This window comes from Phycodurus eques, chromosome 1 (assembly GCF_024500275.1).
Source record: "Phycodurus eques isolate BA_2022a chromosome 1, UOR_Pequ_1.1, whole genome shotgun sequence".
NCBI lineage: Eukaryota > Metazoa > Chordata > Actinopteri > Syngnathiformes > Syngnathidae > Phycodurus > Phycodurus eques.
In genome coordinates this window covers 14,998,256-15,019,590 of record NC_084525.1, presented here as the reverse complement: position 1 = coordinate 15,019,590, position 21,335 = coordinate 14,998,256, and the positions used below count along the sequence as shown (strand labels likewise).

The following is a 21,335-nucleotide window of genomic DNA, read 5'->3' as shown; positions in this document are numbered from 1 at the left end:
CCATACAAGGTCAAAAGAATAAAACTTACAAAACACATCACAAGAGACTCATTCAGCTGTCGTCATCAATGTACAACCACATTTTTATTTCTTGATTAAAGGTCCCGTATTTTGGCTATTTAGACCTCCATAGAGTGAGTTTCTAACATGGACTTGGTATAAAAGTGTCAATTTCATGTAAAAATAAATAAATAAATAATAAAAAAAACACCTTAGTTTTGTCAGACAAGTATCCAGAAAAGGCCCCTCTGACAGCTCCTTCTGTTTGACCCAGTTTTGAATCTGGTTTGTCCATATTTGGCTTAGACTGCCCCCTTTCCTCTGATTGGATGCCTCAGTGTAGAAGACCCACTTGTGAGAGCACACGTGTTTGTAATGTTGACAGTGCTGGATCGGAAGCGGAAAGGGAAGGCGGAGATCTTTGCAAGTGACGGAGATAAGCTCGAGATATTCGAATGACCTGATTTCAGGCCTCTTGGCAGAAAAATGTCTGGAACTCAGGAATGCGTCGACCATTTTATTTCATATTTCACGTTTACTGAGGCACCATACAGACATTATTACATCCCAAATACTAGAAAAAGATGGTCTGGCAAAATACGGAACCTTTAAGGTGAGTTTGAAGAGGGTTTGAGGTTTCGAGGTGCCACTCATGATGACGTAACATGTTAAACAAGTACTGTACCTCTTCGTTCTGGTAGGCGGTGACCGTGATGAACTGAGTCTCTTTGAAGGAAATGTTGGAAACTACACGATGTTTAGAGCCCAAACACACAATGTGCAGATGAGGCTCATACTTATGAAGCGATTTTAACATGATCTGGAAGACAAACACAAAAACACACGCGTTTGTTCACCATGAGTGCACAGATTAAAGTCATCTTTGTCTTTTGTCCAAACACTCTTCTTTGAATCAACAATTTATCAATCTTGGCCCTCCAGGACAACACAAAAGAACAAACGATGTTCTATTTGAGAGGCTGGCTTCATGTGTGCCCTGGTTAGGTGTGTATGCGTGTGTGTGTTTGTGTCCGCGCGTGCGCATGTGTGTGTATGAGGATAAATGCAAGGTCCCCATGTAAGCTGGAGTGTATGTAGGCTCTTTGAATATAGTTTACCTTCGCTCTCATCTCTCTCAGACATGATGGGTAAATTAATTTCCCAGCAAAAACCATAATTACCATAATGCACAAATAGGATGATCAATTATTTGATTACGGCCCAGCTCCAACACTGCATTACTGCCCTGTGTGGGTCTGTGTGTGAGGCCTCTGAGTGATGACTGAGAACCTCTACAAAGGAAGTGCATTAAAGCGCAGCCGACCAATTAAAATGTGTTTATAGCGTTCCCGTGGTTACGAGGGGGCACGCAGATGAAGTGTGTGAGAAGAGCCAGTGAAGTGGATTATTACAGGTGGTGCTCTCTCCCACTCCAGCACAATAGCGGAACAAGAGCAAAAAAAAAATATTTAATATACTGTAACCATTATCCATTCTGTGAAATGTCCGAAATACGCGTACTGTGAGTAAGAGAAATAAATGTTAACAAAATGCAAGACAAAAAGACAAATGAATAAATGAATAAATTGTCTGGCACAGTGAATTATGAGAAATCAACAACAGTAAATTCGTAAGCAGTGTTGGGGAGTAACTAATAACATGGAACAAGATTTATAAAATCAGTTTGAAGATTTTACAAAACGTATGCGATTGTAATCCATTACATTACTGGGAGAAATTGTGTAATTAAATTACAGTTGCTTTTGGCAATTTCTGTTTACAGGGGTTAGGGTTAGTTTTACTTTTTAGTAACATTTTAAAAATAGCTGCAAAAGCTCAGATTTTCTTCACATCACTTCCTCCTTCAAACGCCGATGCTTGTGATTGGGTCGCTCTGATTGTGCCATTCTGTTATAGTGTCAATTTTTTCCCAAATATGACCTCAAAGTGCCCGCTTCTAGTCCAATCTATTACTTTGGCCATGATATTGAAAAGGTGAGACTCATAGTTACACTCTTAAACACATTGACTAAAGGTCACATTGAACATTGCCTTTTGAACAGTTTCATCTTAATAATTTTGGACTTTTTTTTATTGAACATTCACTTACAGCATCAGGGTTGTCATATGAAGCAATAGTGTCTAAATTGTGCACATTTGTCATTGGGTCATATGGTTTGGTGATTTTCCACATGCTGCACACATATAAGGTACCCACCAATTTGTATTTAAATTCCATGTTTTATTATCAGTTTATCATTTGTGTAAAGATCAATATGCGATTCATTTTGAATAATCTATGGCTTTATTCCACTTTTTTAGAGGAAACATCGAAGGGTCCTGCTGAAGCATTGATTCAAAATGAAGAGAAATCAAAATGTGATTAAATGTAATTATTTACATTACTTTGAGGAAGTAACTGAAATAGGTCCTCCATTATTATATTTTCAACAGGGTAACTCATTAAGTAATCTTCTGAATACTGACAGTAAGTAAGTATAAATACATTGACAGCCACATGAAGTTTAACTTTGAACATCTCAACTACTTTGTGATACCTGTCCTTCTCCACTGACTTGGTTGTTGGTCAGTTTGACCTTGTTAAAGGTCACCGCCGCTTTCATCCAATGAGCTCCAAAGTTGGGTGAGTCCGGGTGGATGTAGATTCCACCATTGTCACGGCCCTCCCTGCCTCCCTCTGCCTGGCCCGCCACCAGCCATTCGCCGTTGACAAACTTCCAGCGGCAATCGTCGGCCGGGATGAAGTCGAGCAGGAATGAATACATGGAACTCGGGTCTAAACCTGACACGCTGACCTTCAGGACAGGAAACATGCGTCTGGAGCAAGCACATGACAAACATTCAGTTGAGCAAATGGGAAATTGGTTTGGTCCTTGTGAATGGTACTTATAAGTCAAACATACGCTACTCACAAAACGTTAGGTATTATTGGGCTTTTGGGGTTAAATTTTAGGATGAACCTAAAAGGCACTATCACATTTACAAATGGCAACACAGGTGTGTGATGCTTGTCAATTACCAAGGACATCCACTTCTATGCCCTTCAAAATGTGAAAAGCATGCATGATAAAGAAGAAGAAGAATCACCTTTTATTGTCATGAACAAGGGGACTGCTGTTTAAACACCAATTACAACTGAACCAGGAAATGTATTGGTCAAGGCCTGTTGTGAATTTTGCTGTTACCTCCTTGTTAGAGAACAAGTTGTGCAAAAAAACACTGAACGGTTGGAAAAACGTTTGCAGAAGGAAGGAGGGAAGAGGCACAAATTAAGATGAAATAACATGATTACACTCTTAATTCCCATATAGGTGTAAAAATAGGTTAAATGATGTCAACAGAAAATTGAGAAATAAACCTTAACTTGATGACAAGTAAGGAATGTGCAGCAGGAGATAAGGCTTCATAGCTTTTTAGAAGGTATTATACTCATTATGATCAAGGGAAAATTCTATTTCAACTGCACAGACAAACCCTTAGTGGTCCTCATGCACCTGCCCCTTCACCCTGGATTAGAAAGGTCCCCTTTCTGCTGGAGTCCATTTTTTCTTCATTCTTTAATATTTAAAAAATATAAAAACCCTCCTTGTCATCATTTCTCAGTAACTGTTTTGATATCTGGGGGACATGCATTTGAGTTCTTGTGAGAATTGTGTCTCTTGATTTCAATTGTTGCTGCTGAGGATTATTAGGTTTAGGGGGCCATTACTTTTTCCACAAAGGGCCAAGTAACTTTGAACAGTTTTTCTTCCTTAATAAATGGAATCACCATTTAAAATCCGTATTTTAAACTCACTTGGGTTATATTTGTCTGATATTTACGTTTGTTTGATGATCTTAAACATTAAAATGGGGAAACCATGCAAAAACATATGTGTTTAGGAAGGGGACCAATACTTTTTCACAGCACTGTATATATAGTGCCACTGAAAACATTACGATGCTACTGTAAAAAGTTTCCTGTACGTACATAAAAAAGAAGGGTAAGGGAATTTTGGTGTTACACCCACTGAAAAGGCTTGCCTACAACGGGTATCCATGCATAACACATAGCCTATATGTTTTGCGCTCATGAAATCAGTGATTTCAAAGCCTTTTCCTGCTGTTTACTGACGTTTAGAGAGATATACCGTATATTGATAGAATTTGAAGACAGTTTAACTATTTTCAAGTAGCTTTCTCACTATGACATTTTCCATCTCTGTACCGCTTATCCTCAGTAGGGTCACGGGTATGGTCACCAGCCAATCGCAGAGCACATATAGACAAACCATTCAAACTCACATCTATGGGTAATTTAGAGTCTTCAACTAACCTACCACACATGTTTTTGGAATGTGGGAGGAAACCAGAAAAAACCCACACAGGCACGGGGAGAACATGCAAAAAAGGCGGCGGTGGTAACCAGTCGGCTACCGAGCCGCTTACAATAAAGTGATGAAAATAGAATATATTACAACATCCCGGCCAACACTGTTCTGTGTGCAATCAAGGAGATATTTTCATGCAAGCATCTATATGTCAACAGTTGAGGATTACAATTGAGGAATACGTTTGCTATGTAATTAATTAACATTACAATTTCATATTTGTAGAAGTCAAAATACTGCATAATGCTCTGTCAGAGCAGCATACAAAAAAAAATTAATAAATAGGAAAATGTGATGTAGCTATTTGATTTTATTGGCATAACAAATGGCTTATTGTTAACTAGCCCAAAGTGAGTTACTGATTTCTGAAAGACGTGAGGTCATAAAAATCCTCCAGGAGATGGCACTAAGGAGGGTGCTCCTGCTAAGTAGCATCCTTGTTGTAAATAGACCAGATTTATTTTTATTTATTTTTATTTCAGTTATTCAGAGCAGAGTAGCAAAGTTTTAATGTTTTAATTTTGAATACTTTTATTATTATTATTGCCAGGCATTCATTTATTTGTTTAATTTGATCATTTGAGTTACCCTATTTGATGAGAATGTTGATTATGTTAAAAATAAATACATAGTTGAATGTCATCTACTGTGGGGTTTCATTAATTTTGTGACAAATTTTAGCAGTTAATTGTACTGTGCGGCCAGACACCTGTACCTCTTTCCTTAGTTTATCCTACGCCCAAATGAATTGGTCATCATCATATTGTTCTCTTTGCCATTCGCGGTGGCATCACCTCTAAACACGCAAAAGCCAAAGACAGAAAACACACTCGTGGAGTTAATCGTTAAGATGGGGGGCCTCCCAAATAAGCAAAGAGCCAGAATAACACAGCACCCATCGGAAAGAGCAGCGCAACATTTTTTTTTTTAAATTGTGTGCAGTATGTTATTCATTGAAGTAATTATTCATTCATTAAAACTATTTCAGACATGACAATTGTCAGTTTGTCAATCTGAGAATGACTACTAAAAATGAATATAAGAAACAGAAAATCCTTCTTGGTAATGGTGATCCATGGTTTTAGCGTGGGTGTGAACGTGGACAACTGGACGCGTTCACACACCTCCATTCCAATCAGCTTCAGCACTTCAACAATCTCACGCTGTTGGAGCTCAACCCACCATGACAACACTGATATACTTAATCTCTGGAAGCCACAATTTATTGAATTAAAATTCCCACGGCACACCTGATAATTTCTCACAGTCGACTAATGTAGTTGGGAATCGCTACTATAGAGCTTCAACTAAACTAAGAATGCACATTGGGAGTTGTAACTTTCTTTCATTAGCTTGTCTAATGCAAATGCTTTTATTTTAGAAGGCTACTCACCGGCCGTTCTTGGTGACTATCATCTCGTTGGTGATGTGTTGGAACTTCCTCCACAGCTCAGCGCCCTCCAGGGTGACCTGTAGCCCTCTTTCTGTGGGGTCACCCTTCTCCTGCCCGGCTTGCAGCTCGCGCTCCACTGCGGTCAGCAGCCGCGATATGCAGAGCTCCGGTGAAGTCTCACCAGCATCCTGTTGCTTCCCCACCTTCATCTGCATGACACAATCAAATGAGTTTTCACCATGCCGTCGCTAGGCCTCGGTCTCGAATGATGACCATACTTAAAGAATTGTAGCTTAAACAAAAAAACAATAATAATAATTTCGAAATAAAAAATAAAATAAAAAGTCACACTCACCTGAAATGAAAGAATCCCAAAGGGGACTGATAGAAAGATGAACGCTAAAAATATTTTGGATGGGAATATGAAAGGGGTCAGCAAGCAACTGAACACAATCAGACAAAGCTCCTCCCTCGCCACTCTTAACTACAGTCAAGCTGCAAACACACATAACACACCAACAATTACATTACATTATTCAAAATATCCTGTGTGTTTTTTTTTAATACTTAGTGAGAAAGTATTTTTCCAAATAAGAGCACATCCATGTAGCTAAGTGAAGAAAAGTCGCATTCCAGAAAAGACTGCTTGGAGAAAAACTTGAGAATTTGTACTCTTACTTTCATTCAAGCCTTTACCAGTGCCACTTGATTACACAGCCCAAAAGGATGAAAAACACAAATTCCTGTTGAGAAAGAGATTTGCGTTTTCTCTTTTCAAGGCAAGTGCCAATGACAGTGACACACCAACATTTAAATATCAGCTTAGAATATTGAAGTTAAAACACACACACATCTGTGAGCAGAAGCGTGAAACTGACAAGAGGTCAAACATCTGGAAACCCACGACACCTGATACGTGCATGTGTGTGAAGTGTGTGTGATTTAATCAGCAAGGAGATTTAGGGGCTTTAGCCTGTCGTCAGGCATAAAGACAGCGTGAACAAAAGGAGGAAGGAAAACATCAGCAGGTCACACACCAACATTTGCCAGAACAAACTGATCAACTTCAGCATGTTAGTAAAGATTTCAGCATTACAGAAATGCTGCACTTATTTATTGTTTGGGTCTTGTCAAACATTGACCTCCATGTCAATTAAAATTTTCACCACTCAATGAGGATGACATTTTTTGTCATTCCTAAAATGTTTCAGACAGAAATACATTTTCAAAAAAATTCCAGAGAGACTTTGCTCTTAAATATCAGGACATTTAGAAACAGAATGAGAATAAATCCCCCACCCACCATCAGGTAGCATACAAAGCTCATCATTATGCCCCCTCACAATGAATGCAGCATTGACCTTGCTCTCATACTTCCTTACATAATATAATATTTGACCATTAATGTCGATTAATAAATCAACAATTGTGACAATTACTGTATGTGACTGAATACCAATTATGTGCCTCTCAATACCAATAAACACACATGAGCAAAAATGTAAAATCACACTGAGAAACGTGAAAACAATAAATAGACATTTGCAGGGGCGCAGATAAAAAATGGCATTCATGCTGAAACCGGGTGGACAATTAACAGGCTGGATATGCAGTCACAATTGGTCTCCATGGAAACCACACCTGACACTTGGCCTGAAGACTTGCAGCATCCTGACTGGTCACTCAGACATTTTAGAAACAGACAGAACATAATTTGATGACGGCGTCCCTGAAATACACAAACACCACAAATTTCGTTAAGTTTTGAATCAGTTATGATTTAAATATGTGTACTGCATGTGCATACGTGTGTATCACCTGGCAAATGGGATGTAAGATAGGCCGTACCTGCAGTAAACAAATTTTCATCAAATTGTAACAAGATCTCTTATTTCCATTTGTGTGTGTCTTGGTGTGCATGTGTGGCATAGGACCAGGGGGTGGTCTGTAGATTTAAAAAAAAAAAAAAAAAATGGCATTCATGCTGAAACCAGGTGGACAAGTAACAGGCTGGATATGCAGTTACAATTGGTCTCCATGGAAACCACACCTGACACTTGGCCTGAAGATATTTTTTTTATCAGGGCCGATACCAATTATTAGTAGTCGAGGAGGCCGATATTTGGAGCCGATATTCATTTGCTATAAAAGAGAAAATATTGGTGTCAAAATCTTGAATAATATAAACTCCAACACTTTATTTAAATGCCTTGAATGATATATTTGTTAAACAGCTTTTCAAATTTGCAACATTTAAAGCTATAAGTTCTGTCACACCAGATGCTGGAATTCAGCATTTCAACAATAAAGCCGTCCGTCGCTTCTATATGAGTGGGTACGGGAAGTATTCAGACCCACTTAAATTTTTCACTCTTTGTTATATTGCAGCCATTTGCTAAAATTATTTAAGTTCATTTTTTTTCCACATTAATCTACACACAGCACCCCATATTGACAGAAAACGGAATTGTTGACATTTTTGCAGATTTATGAAAAAAAGAAAAACTGAAATATTACACAGCCATAAGTATTCAGACCCTTTGATCAGTATTTAGTAGAAGCTAATAGAGCCATGAGTCTTTTTGGGAATGAAGTTTTTCACACCTGGATTTGGGGATCCTCTGCCATTCCTTCTTGCAGATCCTCTCCAGTTCTGTTAGGTTGGATGGTGAACGTTGGTGGACAGCCATTTTCAGATTGCTCGAGAGATGCTCAATTGGGTTTAAGTCACGGCTCTGGCTGGGCCATTTAAGAACAGTCACGGAGTTGCTCTGAAGCGACTCCCCTGTTATTTTAGCTGTGTGCTGAGGGTCATCGTCTTGTTGGAAGGTGAACCTTCGGCCCAGTCTGAGGTCCTGAGCACGATGGAGAAGGTTTTGGTCCAGGATATCCCTGTACTTAGCCACATTCATCTTTCCTTCGATTGCAACCAGTCGTCCTATCCCTGCAGCTGAAAACCACCCCCACGGCATGATGCTGCAACCACCATGCTTCACTGTTGGGACTGTATTGGACAGGTGATGAGCAGTGCCTGGTTTTCTCCACACATACCGCTTATAATTTGAACTTTTGGGCCTTATCTTAGTCTCATCAGACCAGTGATTTTTATTTCTCACCATCTTGGAGTCCTTCAGGTGTGTTTTCTTTAGCAAACTTCATGCGGGCTGTCATTTGTCCGTCGGGCCACTCTGCCATAAAGACCTGACTGGTGAAGGACTGCAGTGATTGTTGACTTTTATAGAAATTTCTCCCATTTCCCGACTGCATCTCTGGAGCTCAGCCACAAGTGATCTTTGGGTTCTTCTTTACCTCTCTCACCAAGGCTTTTGGTGAGAGACGGTTCTGGTCGTCCCAAACGTCTTCCATTTAAGGATTATGGAGGCCACTGTGCTCTTAGGAACCTTAAGTGCAGCAGAATTTTTTTGTAACCTTGGCCAGATCTGTGCCTTGCCACAATTCTGTCTCTGAGCTCTTCATGCAGTTCCTTTGACCTCATGATTCTCATTGAGGTCAAAGGAACTGTGAGCTGTAAGGGCTTATATAGACAGGTGTGTGGCTTTCCTAATCAAGTCCAATCAGTATAATCAAACACAGCTGGACTCCAGTTAAGGTGAAGAACCATCTCAAGGATGATCAGAAGAAAGGGACAGCACCTGAGTTAGATGTATAACGTCGCAGCAAAGGGTCTGAAGGGGCTGTGTGACATTTCAGTTTTTATTATTTAATAAATCTGCAAAACTCAATCATCAGCAAAAATCAATATGGGGTGCTGTGTGTTACATTAATGAGAAAAAAAAATAACTTAAATGATTTTAGCAAATGGCTGCAATATAACAAAGAGTGAACATTTTAAGGGGATCTGAATCCTTTCCATACCCACTGTAGGTTGCCTCTTGTATGAGATAATTCAACACATTCTACAACATTTTTATTCGACTTTGAAAGATAGCCAGTGGGGAAAAAATAGATTTCGGTCACAGCAGACAGCTGTTGTTTTCTCATATCATTGAAGCCTGTCTGCATTTGTGAAGATATCAAACAGAACTATACCAGGGAGTACAATCCAGACAGAATGAACCATTCCCTATTATTGATGCGTTTATGCATGCATTGTAGCGTGAATTTTGCATAAGGCACCTTGTTGCGGAGGCAAGGGGTCTTGGGAAAGAGGCTCTGTTCATTCAGTGCAATTATTATTGTTTTTGTTTACACAGTAATTATTGTATGATTATTTTCTGCTACAGAAATGCAAAATATGTTAAATTAGCTTCTTACAAAAGACAAAGGGGCGTGCTAAAAGGTTGAATGCATAATTCTGCTATATCATTTTTGGTGCACCACCAAGGGAGCCAGCGTGGGAATGTCTACAATAGACACTAATTATGGATTAAAAAAAATAATAATTTTAAGTAAAAATACAGCAGGATGTTAGAGGAGGTAGGCTTAATAAGCATTGTGTCTTACTCTATTAGCGGCTTGGGTGAGAGGGAAAATCAATAAATAAATCACTTGGGAATTGTTTAAATTGCCGCCCCCCCCCCCCCCCCCCCCCCAATACACCTCTGCACGTGTGGACCAAAGCTTACCAACTGAACGCCACAAACTGCAAGACACAGAACAGCAGTGCAAGGCCGTTGCTCTTCCACTAGAGGGAGACAGAGGTCAGTAGATTATGCAACCCCCCGCGGGGAATATCCGGACAGCAAATTCTAATTGTCTGTACTGGCCATTTGTGTCTCTTTGCATCAAATTGTTTCATTTGGCTCTATTGTGGTCACTTTTGGCCAAAGAAAACCCATGAAAATTATCTGTTAAATTTCTTGTTCTTTATTGGATTGAACCCTACAAGTTGGGTAGAATTGGTTTAATTCAAGACTTGACACTTGGACATTTTAGATTTTTAATGTTTATCTACCAGACTGCATCAAATATAAATTTTTGGACACGGGAGGATTTTCATGTCGATCTATTTTCCGTACTGCTTATTCTCACTAGGGTCGTAGTCGTGCAGGAGCCTATCCTAGCTGACTCTTGGCGAGAAGCGGGGTACAGCCTAAACTGATTCCCAGTCAATCACAGGAATTTTCATGTAATATTCTTAATTTCCAAAGAGGTGTTTAATGGCTTACTGCACTCCAGTGGTGCAAGTTAATGACATAATTTGGATTTTAATAATTGGTAATACTTCCCCATGCTTGCGTGGATTTTCTCCGGGTACTGTGGCTACGGAAAAGCCGCAAGTTTCTTCTTCTACTTCATCTTCTCTCTTCTACTTCTTTGTCGACGTCTTTCTTTTCTTCGTCATTGTCTTCTTCTTCTTCCTCCCACACTCGTTCATTGAATACTCTAAATTATCCTCATAAATAAGTGTCCATGTGAGTGTGAATGTGTCTGCAAGTGCCTTGCAATTGGCCAGAAGTCAGCTGAGATAGGCTCCAACACACCGGCAACCCTAATGAGGATAAGTGGCATAGAAAACCTATGGATAGATAGAGATACCCTCTGCTGATCATAGAGAAGAATTACATTTTAATTTAGGAAGTGCAAGCTCCCTGTGTTGGCTGTAAAAACTGTACATTAGCAATATAGTGAACTCCCATGTTGTTGAGCTTTGGCATTCATAAATTCATCTGTTCAGACTTTTTAACTGTTCACAGATTGTTGTTGTTTTTTTGCGAAACCTATCCTCTGTTATGCACGGAAAAATAGTTGCAAAAATGTTGTGGCAAAATACCGTCTACAGTACATATGACACCGTCTACAGTACATATTATTGTATTGCAGTGTATCTTTAACGAACGGTTATTGTTGGCCTTAAACACACACACCAAAAAAACATCTAACTAGTTGTCCACTCAACTACACTTTCACGGCAGAAGGTTGTTGTGTGTAGGTGGAAAGTTTGCCTACACACTCACTCCCTCGCTCCGCTCCTAGTCCTTGACTTGCTCATCCAATCACAAATCTAACAGCGGTACAGAATGCAAGAAAATTATAATTTCACATCTTACGAAATAAAATGCTTTAGTTTGCCTATTTTTTAAAAGTAAAACAGTACATTTGGAAAAACAATGAACAACAACAATAATTACATTTTAGTATTAAAAATATAATTTTGGTTAAAGAGGTTCTGGATACTGGTGTGTTAACCATTACAGACACAAAAACACGAATAGTAATAACGAATGCTGTTAAATTTGGGCACTTGTGGCATAGACCAGACATTGGGTGGGTGCTCCAACAAATGCTTTAAGAAAATATTAAGACGCACGTCATGCTTTTCAAACGATGATACAAATTTCTCACCAAGAAAGCTGAACACAGTGTCAGTACCAGACACACCTGCAAAAAGAAAGACAGACAGACAGTTTATCACCAAGCTGCCTGCATACTACCATCAACCTTCACATTCTAAACATTTAAGAAAGAATTTTCCAAAATTTGAATGGCTGGGTATTTTTTTTCTTCAATGAAGTTGATGATGATCACAGCATGGAAGAGATGACATCCCACAATTATTCTCATCTCACCAGCATGATGATTGTGGCCAGTGCTCGTTCTTTAGCACACATGTTCTTTAACTGTCTGCACGGCCCTATCAGGAACATGGTGCTGAAACCACAGCAGAGACAGACGTGTTTTATGTACAACCCCAATTCCAATGAAGTTGGGACGTTGTGTTAAACAAATAAAAACAGAATGATTTGCAAATCATGTTCAACCTATATTTAATTGAATACAATACAAAGACAAGATATTTAATGTTCAAACTGATAAACATTATTGTTTTTACCAAATAATCATTAACTTAGAATTTTATGGCTGCAACGTGTTCCAAAAAAGCTGGGACAGGTGGCAAAAAAGACTGAGAAAGTTGAGGAATGCTTATCAAACACCTGTTCGGAACATCCCACAGGTGAACAGGCTAATTGGGAACAGGTGGGTGCCATGATTGGGTATAAAAGGAGCTTCCCTGAATGGCTCAGTCACTCACAAGCAAAGATGGGGCGAGGTTCACCTCTTTGTGAACAAGTGCGTGAGAAACTAGTCGAACAGTGTAAGGACAATGTTCCTCAACGTACAATTGCAAGGAATTTAGGGATTTCATCATCTACGGTCCATAATATCATCAAAAGGTTCAGAGAATCTGGAGAAATCACTGCATCAAAAACCGACATCAATGTGTAAAGGATATTACCACATGGACTCATAAACACTTCAGAAAACCAATGTCAATAAATACAGTTTGGCGCTACATCCGTAAGTGCAACTTGAAACTCTACTATGCAAAGGCCATTTATCAACAACACCCAGAAATGTCGCCGGGCTTCTCTGGGCCCGAGCTCATCTAAGATGGACTGATGCAAAGTGGAAAAGTGTTCTGTGGTCCGACGAGTCCACATTTCAAATTGTTTTTGGAAATTGTGGACGTCGTGTCCTCTGGGCCAAAGAGGAAAAGAACCATTCGGACTGTTATGGACGCAAAGTTCAAAAGCCAGCATCTGTGACGGTATGGGGCTGTGTTCGTGCCAATGGCATGGGTAACTTACATATCTGTGCAGGCACCATTATTGCTGAAATGCTTTTTTGGAATGTGTTGCAGCCATAAAATTCTAAGTTAATGATTATTTGCTAAAAACAATAAAGTTTATCAGTTTGAACATTACATATCTTGTCTTTGTAGTGTATTCAATTAAATATAGGTCAAACATGATTTGCAAATAATTGTATTCTGTTTTTATTTATGTTTAACACAACGTCCCAACTTCATTGGAATAGGGGTTGTAGTATTAAGAAACAAGAGGAGGAGTGATTACACAGTGTGTACCTGGCCAAAGAGCAGAGGTTTCCCACACTGTACAGGACAGCGAACACAGCGAGACCAAGTCCAGGCAACCACAACATACATGTGCCCTGAAATAAACAGGCTGTTACCATGGAAACAGCAGCACAAGGGAACAAAGAAATGTTTGCACTGGATTTTTTTCTCCCCCAACATCTGGAACAATCTCCGACCCTAACGAGTCAGCGTTCAGTGATTTCCGTAACAAAATACGGACGTTCTGTAACATTTGGGAGCTCTGTGTCTAGATTTTGAGGATCTTTTGGTCTACTTTGTCACGCAGGTCCTCTTTAAGTGATTTGTTGATTGAGAACAGGTGTGGCAGTATCAGGCCTGGGTGTGGCCAGAGAAATTGGGCTCAGGTATGACAAAGCATAGTTATGTTTTAACAGGGGGGCAATCACCTTTTCCACAGATGCAAACAGTGATGCAAACTCCATACAAGGGAGGCCGGATTCAAACCCAGGCAGATGTGCTAACCAGTCGTCCATCGTGCAGTCTATATACACACCGCGGCTGAAATAAGTATTGAACGTGTCACCATATTTCTCCATCCATCCATCCATTTTCTGTACCGCTTATCCTCACGGGGCGTGGGCGTGCTGGAGCCTATACCAGCTATCTTCGGGCGAGAGGCAGGCTGCACCCTGAACTGGTCACCAGCCAATCGCAGGGAACATAGAACCAAACAACCATTCACACTCACATTCACGCCGACAGGGAATTCAGTCTTCAATTAACCTACCATATGCATGTTTTTGGAATGTGTTAGGAAACCAGAGAAAACCCGCGAGGCTGGGATTTGGGTCCTGAGAACTGTGAGGCAGATGTGCTAACCAATCACCCACCGTGTTGCCACACCATTTTCCTCTCTAAATGTATTTCCAAAGGTGCTATTGACATGAAAATTTCACCAGATGTTGGGAACAACCCAAGTAATACATATATACAAAGAAAGTAGAACAAATAAGCTCAGAAATTAAGTTATGTGTCATAATGTGAAAAGACACAGGGAAAAAGTATTGAACACACCAACTGGTATTAATTTAATACTTTGTACAAAACCCTTTGTTTGTAATGACAGCTTCAATACGCCTCCTGTATGGAGAAACTAGTAGCATGCATTGCTCTGGTGTGATTTTGGCCCATTCCTCCAAACAAGCAGTCTTCAAATCTTGAAGGTTCTGTGGGCTTCTTTTATGGACCTTGAGTTTCAGTTCTTTCCATAGATTTTCGATTGAAGTCAGGTGATTGGCTGGACCATTCTAGCAGCTTTATTTTTTTTCTTTGAAACCAATTGAGAGTTTCCTTGGCAGTATGTTTTGGATCATTATCCTGCCAAAATGTCCACCATCGTTTCATTTTCATTTTCGTCAGCGGTGGTATCGGAATACAAGATTTTATTGCGGTCGTCTGACATGTTGCAATTGTGAAAGACCAAATTTGTCTTGTAGTCTGATCCACGCATTACGTGTTGTCTGTCGCACACTGCCGACTTTTTTTTTTTTTTTTTTTAAATACATTTATTGGTGGTCAGATATTTACAGTACTAGTACGTAAAAAGACAAGCGACAAGGCTAAAAATAAACTAGCTTTTGGATTATAATATATTTTACACGACGGCGACATGGAGTAAATGTCTTTTGTGGAGCCGATCAAGGGTCGGCGAATTATGACATTAAAGCCAATCAGCATAAAATGCTAATTATCGGCCGGTACCGATCAGACCGATCAGATGGGTGTAAAGTCTAGTTTTGATTATATTGGTAGAAGCAAAATCACGCATTGTAAAAATGCATTATACATAGGTAGAAAGGTTTTCCAGAATTTTGAGGTCAACTTTGTGGATACATATTATACTTGGGTGTGCATTACAGTACATACATACACACACACACACATACATACATATATATCCATCAATTTTTTGACACCGCTTATCCTCACTCGGGTCCCGGGCGTGCTGGAGCCTATCCCAGCTAACTGTGGGCGGGTGGCGGGGTACAACCTGAACTGGTCGCCAGCCAATCGCAGGCCACATATAAACAAACAACCATTCGCACTCACATTCATACCTATGGACAATTATAATAGTGACAATAAAAATGGCCGCAAACAAACATCGATCTCTTTTCGAGGAGCCGTTGCCTGCCAGCAACTGTGTGAGTGGTCTAGTGGTCATGAGCCATCACTCCTCTCGTCCTTACTGATCTGTTTTTATTGCTTTTGTTGATCCTTATCGCATTCCTTTTAACGTGTGTGTGTGTAAATTAACTTGCTAGTGACCCAGCAATGTGGTTTTCAATAACCTTCATCCACTTGATTATAACTTTGAGCGTCGTAACGCTGTTGCCACTTCACCACATGTCATGACGTGGAGAGATTCTCCCTGCCGGCTTCTGCAACTTCTTTGATCTCCCTACAGACATCGATTGCCGGTAACATACAGCTGAGGTCCGGATACGTGACACGAAAAGCATAATCGAGATGAAAACTGAGGAAGAAGAGCAGGATTACCGATGAAAAATGTCTTATACTTCTACGAAGCAACCCCATCCCCCGCCGCACATTGAGCCATTCGATGTGGACGCGCATTTGATGCTGCACAAACAGTATTTTGCACTTTATCACATTTAATAAACCATAGAAATATAGATTAATCGTTGGAAGAAGTGGGTTGCTACAGAATCAAGACGCTGCTCGCTTATTTGAACAGCAGGCGAGAGGCACAAACGTCCGTACGTATACTGCCTGCATACATTTTGGCCACAGCCTTCACTTTTATTTCCTCCACCGGTACATTGTAAATATAGTTAAGTATTGTTGTAAAACACAATAATATATGTACCTTATAATGTACACCATTTGAATGGTTTAGGGGGAACAAGTAAATGTATGTGTGTCTCTACATTAACAGCAACCTAGGTTGTAACACCACAGTGGTTAGCGAACGTACAGTACATGTATGCCGTATATTTAACTATTGACAATTTCTCTCGCCCGTTTAATTTATCTTGCGTGTTTAAACTGCTCCACTATACACTACGGTATTGTATATTCACCCGGAAGGGGTTGAGAGAGAGGGAGAGGGGGACAGTTGGACTCCGCTCGCCTACGTCATATCGAAGCGATGGACATTTTGTTGTAATGCTGAATTCCAGCAGTAGGGGGCGCCCAAAATCGCAGGTTATTGCTTTAAAATGGGCTAACTTCATCCATCCATCCATTTTCTGAGCCGCTTCTCCTCACTAGGGTTGCGGGCGTGCTGGAGCCCATCCCAGCTATCATCGGGCAGGAGGCGGGGTACACCCTGAACTGTTTGCCAGCCAATCACAGGGCACATACAAACAAACAACCATTCGCACTCACATTCACACCTACGGGCAATTTAGAGTCTCCAATTCATGCATGTTTTTGGGATGTGGGAGGAAACCGGAGAGCCCGGAGAAAACCCACGCAGGCACGGGGAGAACATGCAAACAGGCGGGGCCGGGGATTGAACCCCGGTCGTCAGAACTGTGGGGCAGACGCTCTAACCAGTCGTCCACCGTGCCGCCAGGCTAACTTCATTATTACGTAATCAAGCATTTAAAGTTGTTTTGTCAGTTTTCATTCCACTACTTTTACTTTTCGCATGTTAAATAAAGGTAAAGCGTGTCAAAGTGGTCCTCGCATCCTTCCACTTTTCTGTATGCAACCCTTGGAAGAAAGTTTGGCAGCCCTACCCGAGAAGCTCCTTGCATGACATCACAGCACCAACCACTCACCAGAATGGAGCACAGCATCCCCAAAATGAAACAGAGCAGGAAGCCTTTCATCCTTGTCCCCCAGGCCAGTGTCGCTGCCTGACTGGTTCTCTGGAGAGATGACATCAACATTATTTTGACGAAACACACGCACACAGGTCCAAAGAATTAATGATGGAAACTCATTTGCATTACATTGTGTTTTCAGTACTTCAAATGTAATTACTGCAGCAGTGTTGGCAGTTAGCACTGATGTCTCACAGGCAGAAAAACATGTTAGGTTAATTCAATGTTTGACGACACTAATATTCTCCCTCAGGAGCGCATGTGTGTGTCAATGCTTGTTTGTCTATCGTCTTGGGTGTGATAGGTGAGTCCAAGCTGCACCCTGGCTCCACACAAGATAAGCCATGTAAAGGACGTCACCGGTTTATGGCGATTCTGACATTTTGAAGTTATTATGCGCTGCATAATATTGCGTGGTCACATGGCAAAAGAATGCAAGCCAAGTGACCACTTTCCAGCTTCTCCAGCCATGCATCCATTTTCTGAGCCGCTTCTCCTCACGCGGGTCGCAGGAGAGCTGGAGCCTATCCCAGCTATCACCGGGCAGGAGGCGGGGTACACCCTGAACTGGTTGGCGGCCAGTCACAGGGCACACATAAACAAACAACCACTCACACTCACATTCACACCTACGGGCAATTTATAGTCTTCAATTAACCTACCATGCATGTTTTGGGATGTGGAAGGAAACCGGGGTGTCCAGAGAAAACCCATGCAGGCACGTGGAGAACATGCAAACTCCACACAGGCGGGCCGGGGATTGAACCCCGGTCCTCAGAACTGTGAGGCAGACGCTCTAACCAGCCACCCTTTCCAGCTCCCCCCCCCAAAAAAAATAAATTGTTGTAATGTAATGTAAAACTTCAGGAGGCATCCTTCGCCACAGATGCCCCTCACGCTGTCCAGCTGCCTTGTGTCAACTGTCGAGACCTTCAAGTTCCTGGGAATTACAGTCTCTCAGGACCTGAAGTGGGCAATCAACATCAACTCCGTCCTCAAAAAGGCCCAGCAGAGGATGTATTTCCTGCGGCTTCTGAGAAAGCACAGCCTGCCACAGGAGCTGCTGAGGCAGTTCTACACAGCGCTCATCGAATCATTCCTGTGTTCTTCCATCACAGTCTGGTTTGGTGCTGCTACAAAAAAGGACAAACTCTGACTGCAACGGACAATCAAAGCTGCTGAAAGGATTGGCGGTACCCACCTACCCACCCTTGAGGACTTGCACGCTGCCAGAACTAAGACAAGAGCGTACAAAATCCTCTTGGACCCGTCACATCCTGGTCACCAGTTCTTCCAGCTCCTTCCCTCCGGTAAGCGCTACCGATCAATGCAAACTAGAACTAGCAGACATTCCAACAGCTTCTTCCCTCTTGCAAGCAACTTCTTAAACACCTAACCTACAATTCCATTGCAACATGCTGACAATTTTTTGTCTTGAGTTTGTTGTCACATTTCTGTCGGGCCAAATATATATTACTCGTGCACTCACTGTAGTAGTCTCGCCACGCTGCACTATTTGCATATCTGTTGTTGACCAATACTGGCCACTCATGTCAGAGTAGCATCTGCTCCATTTGCACACTGATTGAGGAGTATCTGCAACATTCGCACAATCAACATTGTCCCAGATTATCGTACTACTCGCTTGAAGTCTCGGCGCCCTTTACAAAATGGTCATTGCACCGGACTATTGCAATATTAGTCATTCGAACTACTCTAAGTGCTAGAGCATCTTTTTGCACAATTGCACAATTTTATTTTTTTTAAATGTACCGGCATTAGCAGATAACTAGCAACCCTTTATTGCTCAGTGACTTTTTTTTTTTTTTGTCAATGTCTTTATGTCTCAAAAGTGTTCTCTGTCAATTGACTGTTGTCGTACTAGAGCGGCTCCAATTACCGGAGAGAAATTCCTTGTGTGTTTTTTGGACATAGTTGGCAAATAAAGATGATTCTGATGTGCATTTTAATAAGGGAAAAAAATCATTCCATAATATTCCTTCCATCCATCCTCTCAATCGCTTATCATTGCACATTGCAAAAACACATAGTAATGACAATTTTAAAGAATAAAACAGTTTTTGTCTCACTGCAGTCAACTGAATGGCCATTGTGACACTCCTTCTGGTGAGCCAACATTGGCCAGCTGGGGGCAGTATAAGACAGAAAGACGCCTATCCTGTTCATTAAGACATCTCAACTCCTATATCAGCTCATCAGTGCAGCACTAACATTAGATGTTCTACGCAGGGGATAAAGAACATATAGCGCTCAGTACTTCTGTCTGTCTACATGTGCTGCTGCACCGTTTGTATTCAATCAGTTGCTCAAAGGATTAAAAAAAAGGATCAAAGGACTCAACACAGATGCTCTTTAGTGTTAGTATTAAACTTGTCAACGTATAGTGACAGGCTTTAAAATTAAATGCTCTTCCACAAGATGGCAGACAGTCCATAATTAACCTCTGCAGCCACTTTTTGTGACAGGTGGGTAATGCCCTGCATTTACTCCGCTAGATTTACTGATATCACTTTTTACATAAACAGTACTTGTCACAGTAGATTTAATGCAACATTCTTTTCACTTTTACTTGAATGTTTTATGTGTGGTATGTGCCTTATATTTTTGTCTATTTGACATTCATGGTCTGATAAATAAAAAATAATAAATCACAAATTACTCACCAGTTACTCAGTACTTTTTTTCCACTGTGCCTACTTTTACTTGAGTCTAAATATTCTAAAGGAACACTATTCTTACTTGAGCACAATTTTTGGCTACTCTGCCCAAATGGATTTTTCTAATGTAGGTATGTTACTAAATCCATTAAACCGGGCGCCAAATTCGTTCCACTTCGCTGTGCTGGAAATCGGGTACGTCAATTTAGCGGCGGTACACCGAAATCACGTTTTCTCATTGTTTTGCGCAAGTTAATAACGTTTTTGTATTTTTTTATTCAGTTGAGATTTTCTGTGGTTCTGACAAAAATGAAAATCATCCATGATTTCGGTGTCGGAAATCACACCTCAATAAGATATGGTAATGATAGAAAACTATATGGTTCTGACTCGCTATCATTATTCTTGTTTTCTCTTAAGTAAATCTGACGATTATGTTGCTCTCCATTTGATCATCACAATGAGATACACAGAAGGTTCAAGCGGATGCCGCCTTGTTTAAACGTCACATTATCGTCTCAACTAATTAGAAACATCCGGGCATTTTTTATTTTTAAACCAAAGATTTCACGCTCACATTTCCTAAGGATTTATCTGAAATTCTGGGCAAAAAACGTTGGGCAAATTCTCGACATAGAAAGTGGCATAAACTCCATAGTCCTTATCCGATTCTTACAAACCAGGACTCATTTTATTCGTGTAACACTCCTCTATCAATGATATCGTCTATTTTGATAAAATGATATTTGGAAAATTATGGTCACATGGCTATCTAATGTACAGGACAAAGGTTGAGTGAATTCTTGAGAGAATCAGGAAATTAGGACATGTAGAATGAATGTAGAATGTATGGCTGCAATGCGAAATGTGAACAAACGAAATAACTCTAAATTAACATCTGTTGTGTATATGCAACGTGAAGCATGTGGTCATAATTTTGAGTTTGACTGTGGTTAGCCATTGGAAGCTAACAAGCTAACATAAAAAGAAAAACAACTGCGCGACTTGACATCACCTCCAGTATTCCGGTCCCGTCCGCGTTGTTATCCTCATCTTCGCCACTCAGCACCTTCTTCAGTTTGTCCATGTAGTTGCCTTCTCGCTACCGACAAAAGCAACGCCGTGTCCGGAAAGTTTCCACAGGAGTTCGTGGGTCAGGTGGTCAAGCTGAGTGAAAAAGTGAGACGACGATGTCCCCCCACGTCCCGTCCCCAACAG

The 21,335-nt window shown here is 40.7% G+C and overlaps 2 protein-coding genes across 3 annotated transcripts in view; both read right to left on the bottom strand.

Annotated features, from left to right (window-relative positions):
* The window catches only part of tbx19 (T-box transcription factor 19), a 24,776-nt gene extending 12,662 nt beyond the window's left edge, over positions 1 to 12,114 (bottom strand). Inside the window, exons 1-5 of one of the 2 annotated variants that reach the window (XM_061679920.1) lie at positions 12,091 to 12,114; positions 10,371 to 10,429; positions 5,785 to 5,993; positions 2,559 to 2,838; positions 686 to 820 (exon numbers count right to left, since the gene is read on the bottom strand). In XM_061679920.1, coding sequence (XP_061535904.1) covers positions 686 to 820; positions 2,559 to 2,838; positions 5,785 to 5,993 — 624 coding nt within the window. In that variant the 5' untranslated portion in view covers positions 10,371 to 10,429; positions 12,091 to 12,114. Of the gene's footprint in view, positions 1 to 685; positions 821 to 2,558; positions 2,839 to 5,784; positions 5,994 to 6,139; positions 6,530 to 10,370; positions 10,430 to 12,090 lie in introns of those variants that run through there. The other variant, XM_061679929.1, reaches the window with a different exon arrangement.
* LOC133404226 (vesicle transport protein SFT2B-like) lies at positions 6,859 to 21,335 on the bottom strand. Its single transcript, XM_061679942.1, has 8 exons — positions 21,133 to 21,335; positions 17,395 to 17,484; positions 13,613 to 13,698; positions 12,315 to 12,396; positions 12,091 to 12,126; positions 10,371 to 10,429; positions 7,603 to 7,632; positions 6,859 to 7,513 (listed from the first exon to the last, which is right to left on the bottom strand). The coding sequence occupies exons 1-8, from the start codon at positions 21,202 to 21,204 to the stop codon at positions 7,477 to 7,479; spliced, it is 492 nt and encodes a 163-aa protein (XP_061535926.1). The 5' UTR covers positions 21,205 to 21,335; the 3' UTR covers positions 6,859 to 7,476.

Excerpts from the sequence above, each read along its gene's own strand:
- LOC133404226 (XM_061679942.1), bottom strand. The coding sequence starts at position 21,204 with ATGGACAAACTGAAGAAGGTGCTGAGTGGCGAAGATGAGGATAACAAC. Across the intron at positions 10,430-12,090 it reads CACTGTGTTCAGCTTTCTTG|TGGAAGAGCAACGGCCTTGC; the intron begins GTGAGAAATTTG and ends GTCTCCCTCTAG. Across the intron at positions 7,633-10,370 it reads CAGTTTGTGGCGTTCAGTTG|GTACGGCCTATCTTACATCC; the intron begins GTAAGCTTTGGT and ends TGTTTACTGCAG.